The sequence below is a fragment of the Scylla paramamosain genome, chromosome 5 (genome assembly GCF_035594125.1).
Source record: "Scylla paramamosain isolate STU-SP2022 chromosome 5, ASM3559412v1, whole genome shotgun sequence".
Lineage (NCBI taxonomy): Eukaryota > Metazoa > Arthropoda > Malacostraca > Decapoda > Portunidae > Scylla > Scylla paramamosain.
The window spans coordinates 9,149,192-9,156,077 of NC_087155.1; the positions used below are offsets into that span (position 1 = coordinate 9,149,192).

A 6,886-nucleotide genomic window follows, 5' to 3' on the forward strand; every position below is an offset into this window, starting at 1 on the left:
CCCAAACACACACACGCACCTACACCCAAGCCCTCACATACCTACCCACATACACCCACACACAAGTACCCACGCGCCTGTGGGCGCGCACATGAGCTGTGAGAGGGTAGTAGACGCAGGCGAGAGGCCTGTGTTTGGATGAAAAACTACTGCTAACCCAGCACAGTGGGCCTGGCGCTGGGAATAACAACAACAACCATCGTGGGAAGCGAGGACAGACCGACGAGGACAGAAAACAAGGTATCTCTGGTAAGCGGAGGCAGTGTGCTCAGCGACCTCCGCCTTCAGGAAGCCAGGAAGCTTCCCGACAGCATCTCCGCCAGTGTCTTGCAGAGGATCGACTCTCCACCTCGTGACTGACTAAGACTAACGTGTAGTGTCCCGTCTACAGACCCAGGGAGTGCGGACGCTTGTGCTTTCGGCGCACCGGGGGACATTCCCCGTCGGCGCCTCCGTCACCGATCCCTCCGGTATCCAGGGGGAATAGTTGGAGTGTATTACAGGACTAGATAGTGTACAGCGAACTAGTTTGACAAATTGACATCTGCAAGTGGAAGCGTCCCGAGTGCCACAGCATCGGGCCTTGCGCACAGCAGCGCATCGGAAAATTCGACGGACCTGAGTGTCATCCTTCACCAACGAACCTCGACAGAGACCAGTGCTGATCACTCCAGCCAGTCTAGCCGGTGAACCAGAGCCACAACGCCCCTCCTGCACGCCCCTGCCGGCACCTATGCCCAGGAAAGGCAATGCAATTGACGGTGGTGGCTCGTTCACATCCTGGCCACCGCAGGACCAACATCGTCGAAGGTGATGTAATCCGACTTAAGGCATGATTGGGAGGGCCGACAGGCGACCCTGGGGGACCCTGCTTTGGTGCGGGGGTCCCCGCGGAGGACAGGGAGTGTGCACCCCCGGTATAGCCGGGGGAATTACCGGCCGAGAAGTGTAGAGCGTACACGTGCCCAACCCAACACCTGGAGGTAAAGGTGTCGGGGGTAAAGACATGCCTATGCCATGCCATTGGCCGATCGGATAGAACGTAGGTTAGCGGTGGGGGACAGCAACCCCTAAGGAGTCGCCGGTCCCCCGTTACCCCCCAGTGGGGCGTAATAATAATAATAATAATAATAATAATAATAATAATAATAATAATAATAATAATTGATTATTATTATTATTATTATTAATTATTATTATTATTATTAATTATGATTGATGTTGTTGTTACTGTTGCTGTTCTAATAGTACTACTAGTAGTAGTTGTTGTTCATGGTAAAAAAAAAAAAACCTGTGAAGTGCTGCCAGGTAACGAGGCTACTAGCACCCTTTGTATGTATGACAATTTCTACTTGTGTGTGCGCATGCTTAGATACGAGTATTTACGCAATCGCCTACTTTCAAGCCCTCAACCGTTATCTTTATCCGTCATCATCACTACTATTGCTGCTGGTGCTACTGAAATACCACCACCACCACCACCACCACCACCACCACCACCACTACTACTACTACCGGGAATCCCACACGCTGGTATAACGACTTGTTGTAGCTTCCTTTATTTTCTTTAGTTCATAAGTTACTACTGCTGTTGTTGTTGCAACTGAGGGTTGTGGTGGTGCTGATTGTATTACAGTCTGTTCAGGAAAAGAATCTCAACGAGACCTTTGTATTTGGTAGAAAGCCCTGCTGCCCACTGGCCCTGTGAATTGTGCAACTTGCTTAAATGGTATAGGAAGAAAGAGAGACCGGAGGCACTTCACTAGAACACTAGAGGTTAAAGCCAGGAGTAGGGACGAGGAGGACCAAGACTAACTTCTGTAGGGGGGAGAGAGAGACGATAGAACACTTTACTGTGGAGTGTTGTAGATATGAACGACTAAGAAGTAGACTTATAGAGGCAATTGTGAGAATCATAAAGGAATAAGAGTGGCAGACTAAACGGTAGAAAGTAGACAGAGGGATTCTCGCAGTGCTGGGATTGTATGGAAGCAAGGAAGAAAGGGAAAAGATAGTAAGAGATGAAAAAACTTTTTGTGCAGGCCTGGCAAATACGCTTGAGAGGTTAGGTGTTAGAAGACCTGTTGACTCCATGTTCTATTCTCTCTCCCACAGGTTAAAATTTCAAAAGATTTTACAGTAATTTCTTAAATTCTGACAAAAGATAAAAATTTAAGATCTCCAAAAGTTAATGACAATCTGGCAACACTGCTGTTGCTGCTACTGCTATTACTACTACTATTATTATTACTACTACTACTACTACTACTACTACTACTACCACTACTACTACTACTACTACTACCACCACCACTACCACTATTAATACTATTACTATTACTACTGCTACTGCTACTAGTACTACTGCTGCTGCTGCTGCTGCTGCTGCTGCTGCTGCTGATGCTACTATTGATACTACTGCGACTGGTTGTTGTTGTTGCTGCTGCTGCTGCTGCTGCTACTACTACTACTACTACTACTACTACTACTACTACTACTACTACTACTACTACTACTACTACTACTACTACTACTACTACTGCACCTGCTATTACTGATGCTGCTGCTATTACTGGTACTCCTGCTGCACCTGCTGTTGTTGTTGTTGTTGGCACTGCTGCTACTGCTGCTGCTAGTACTACTACTACTACTACTACTACTACTACTACTACTACTACTACTACTACTACCACCACCATCACTACTTTAATGTCCATATATGTGGACTTTGTTACTACTACTACTACTACTACTACTACTACTACTACTACTACTTATAACTGTTAAGTAACAGGATTGTTGTTTTGAGAAATTCTTTCCTCCTGCGTTCCCCGATGAGTGGGGAAGAGGACTGACTAATATCCACTCCTTTTCCTGAGATTACCATAGCACTCGAAGATACTGGAGATGACTGCATGCACTGTACGTACGTACAGTGCATTCATTTTTTTGTAATGGTTACTACTATTACAACTAAAACCACTACTACTACTTCTTATACTACTACTACTACTGTTGTTATTATTATAATTATTATTATTATTATTATTATTATTTATTATTATTATTATTCTACCACCACGCAAATGATGGTCCCTGTGGTAAAAAAAAATCCCTATAGTAAAAAAAAAAATAAATAAATAAAAAAAATAAAAAAAATAAACATACACCAGCCGGTAATCCCACACGGGTTGGCCCAGACAAGGCACCGCACATTGCATACATGTCATTCACACTCTTGGTCACGTCGGCCCCCGATGGAAAGTAATAGCCTTCTCCGTGGCAGGGGCCAAGAATACTGCCATTGTATTCCCTGCAAGGCGTAAGAGGCGACTAGAGGGACGGAGCAAGGGGGCTAGGAACCCCCTTCCCTGTGTGGCGCGTGACGTAAAAAATGTACATTTTATAAAATAATAATAGGCAATGGTGATGATGATGGTAACGAAAGCAGCTATATTAATAATAATAATAATAATAATAATAATAATAATAATAATAATAATAATAATTATATACAATAATAATAATAATATTAATAATTAATAATAATAATAATAAAATAATAATAATAATAATAATAATAATAATAATAATAATAATAATAATAGCTATAATAATAATAATAATAATAATAATAATAATAATAGCTATAATAATAATAATAATAATAATAATAATAATAATAATAATAATAGCTATAATAATAATAATAATAATAATAATAATAATAATAATAATAGCTATAATAATAATAATAATGATAATAATTTTTTTATTTTTTTTAGCTCAACGTCCCATTTAAGTAATTGATTAACTCACTATCATTAGTATGTCTGTAAGTTAGTCTGTCAGCCTACCTTTCACTGTCAGTCTTTCTATGACTCAGATGAAGGAACGGGAAAATCATCATTATCTTGAGTATTGGGAACAGTATAATAGTGATGGGAGTGATGGGAGTCAGAGAGAGAGAGAGAGAGAGAGAGAGAGAGAGAGAGAGAGAGAGAGAGAGAGAGAGAGAGAGAGAGAGAGAGAGAGAGAGAGAGAGAGAGAGAGAGAGAATTAAAAATTTCCGCCTTTAATAAAATTTCCGGTTCGGTAATTCTGTCGTAAGCACAGCATTCTCCAGACGTGTGAGTCAGTACCGTCCCTGATAAGATTCGTACAAACTATGCTAATCTTTCCTAGTTTTATTACACAGATTATATCTATGTTTATTCCGTTGTGGCTGGGGGACACTCCGCGGTCGAGTTGAAATAATATTCCTATTGCATACCCGCTCATCAGAAAAGGCGATCAAAAATACCAGAGCAAGGAAGTTGTGTTTGTATCATGTTCTTCCTACAGTGATGCAAGGCGTGACGTCTTGTCTCACCTACACTCCTGTTCACTGTATGGGAAATCTCAGCCTGATACGTAGATATATACATAGATAGTGTTGTTCTTGTTACTATTATTATTATTATTATTATTATTATTATTATTATTATTATTATTATTATTATTATTATCCGTAGTAGTAGTAGTAGTAGTAGTAGTAGTAGTAGTAGTAGTAATGTTTAACCTATAGCCTCTGTTCACCAGCGCGGAATAGAGGAATAAAAATATGGGACGTAACCTGATACATGTGTGGTTAGGCAGGAATCCTGCCCTCGTGTGTGTGTGTGTGTGTGTGTGTGTGTGTGTGTGTGTGTGTGTGTGTGTGTGTGTGTGTGTGTGTAGAGAGAGAGAGAGAGAGAGAGAGAGAGAGAGAGAGAGAGAGAGAGAGAGAGAGAGAGAGAGAGAGAGAGAGAGAGAGAGAGAGAGAGAGAGAGAGAGAGAGAGAGAGAGAGAGAGAGAGAGAGAGAGAGAGAGTCTGGTCAAGATATAAGAACGACGACGACGATAAAAAATACATCAAATAATAATAATAATGTTATCGATGGTAATTATACTCACCAAAGCACGAACAGAGTGTTTCGGGAAGCGTGTCTCTGGCCAGCTTTGTCGTGGCCAGCAAGGTGTAGGCCACGAAGAGGGCTGCCACGAGGGATATACGGCAGCGGCTGTGCAGTTTGTCCCTAATGTCCGCCAAGCTGATGTAGACCACCAGGGTGACGCCAAGACAGACACTGGACACCAGGAGCAAGACTGGGTACACCTTTCTGTTGATGGTCCCGCACAATGCATCGTCACTTGATCCCTCGGGAAAACAGACAAGTGCTCTTGTATGAGGCTCTTCTTGTTCCACAAAGTTTTCAATACAGTAACGGCTGGGCAGATAAAACTCTTGCCATTCCGGACGAAACAGTTTTCCATTGTTTAACAAAAGAAATTTTTCTTTTTTTTCATCGTCAGGATTAAGGACAAACAAGTTACACTGAGGTAATCCATAAAGCCAAGTTAAGTCCTCCGGTGGCCTAACACTAGATTCAAGGTCACTTGCATCAGTAAACGTAGGCGTCCATAGTAAATCGGTCCTGTCTTCAACAGGAGCGCATTCAGTCCCGACCATGACTTTTCCCTCAGGACAACATTTGCGAACACAAGTGGCGCTGCTGCACAGACGCTCTTGGTCGGTGTAACAGACAGAAGCAACATAGTTCTTTTCTTCGATATCGAGCTCCACACAATAATCTTCTCTCTGACTGTACTCCCTCCCGTCAGGTAATGACCACGACAGAAACACGCTCTTAGATTCGTACTTGAGGTTTGCTTTAGATGTGTTCAATGGGAGAGTAAGCAGGTTCTCATATTCACTGCATATCACATTCGTGCTTTTTTCATTTATTTCTAACCACTGTAGTACTAATTCGTCTACCATGATAGGAGGCGAGTATCGCTGAACGGAACCAGTGTTACATGCACCGTCCGAAGATGGCGACATACTGTTGCAGCATCGTGGCACGACTGGTGGTGGGAGACACACCTCCGCCTTCCACAAGTTAGGGCTCCCATCCTCATCGAACGTGTGATCAAAACAATATTTTTCATAGGCATGTCTTTGCCAGTACAGCGATCCATTGGGAAGGAGAGAAAACTGGTTATAGAAACCTTTGTTTGGGTCCAAAGGAACCTTCACTTGATCCTGTGAGCACCGAACCTCACCAATCGCCACACGAAACGCACTAGTTGGGACCCCGGTAACTTCATTAGTGTTAGGGTTTGTTACAGCCACATATGTCTGTGCCAGTGTGCAGTCTTTGCCATCCCAAGCCTCACTCCCGTCACAGCGACATTTCTGTATGGAAGCGTCATATACTTGTAGAGAGTGAGGCGGAGCACCTCTCGATTCATTAGTCCTTGTTCTGACGGCGGGAAGTTCATCATTGTGCGGAAGATATTCGTAATCAAATGAAACTCCTTGTCCGTATTTTAAAATTGTCAGTAATAATGGTATCAACTTCACAAGCGCCATCACAGCCCGGGTGTAAGAAATAAGGAAAGGTCCTTACATCACTGCTAAACGAGGAACACGCAATTCAGTTTTCACAGTGCACACTGTAAACACATCTCACTAAGCATCATTACAGGAATGAGTCGCGACGGCTTCAGGGCACGACAGAGACCACTTCTTAAACAGGGCAGCCTTCATATGTTTAGAGTCAGCACGGAGCGCGGCAAGGTACACAGAACCTCCACTAAGGATCAGACTAGACTGTCAAGCGGAGCGGTCCCTCGTCCCTTCCGACTAGGCCACTCGCTCTGTTGCTGCCACACACTACCTCTCTTATCATGTCACCAGCTAGATTACAGTGATATCTGGAAGATAAGATACTGACTTCGTGTGACATTATTTCCTCCTTTTATGTATTGATTAAAAACATTGGATTTCGAAAAGCATGGCCAAGTAAGTGTTATCATATAAACATGTGTACTTGATCACACTCTCAGGCCATGCTTTACTAAT

The 6,886-nt window shown here is 42.8% G+C and overlaps 1 protein-coding gene across 1 annotated transcript in view; it reads right to left on the reverse strand.

Annotated features, from left to right (window-relative positions):
- Nucleotides 1–6,681, reverse strand: part of LOC135100490 (G-protein coupled receptor Mth2-like) — a 14,164-nt gene extending 7,483 nt beyond the window's left edge. The window contains exon 1 of the mRNA XM_064003450.1: nucleotides 4,936–6,681. Within this exon, the coding sequence (XP_063859520.1) occupies nucleotides 4,936–6,394 (1,459 nt within the window). The 5' untranslated portion in view covers nucleotides 6,395–6,681. The remainder of the gene's footprint in view (nucleotides 1–4,935) is intronic.
- Between the last annotated feature and the right edge of the window lie 205 nt (nucleotides 6,682–6,886).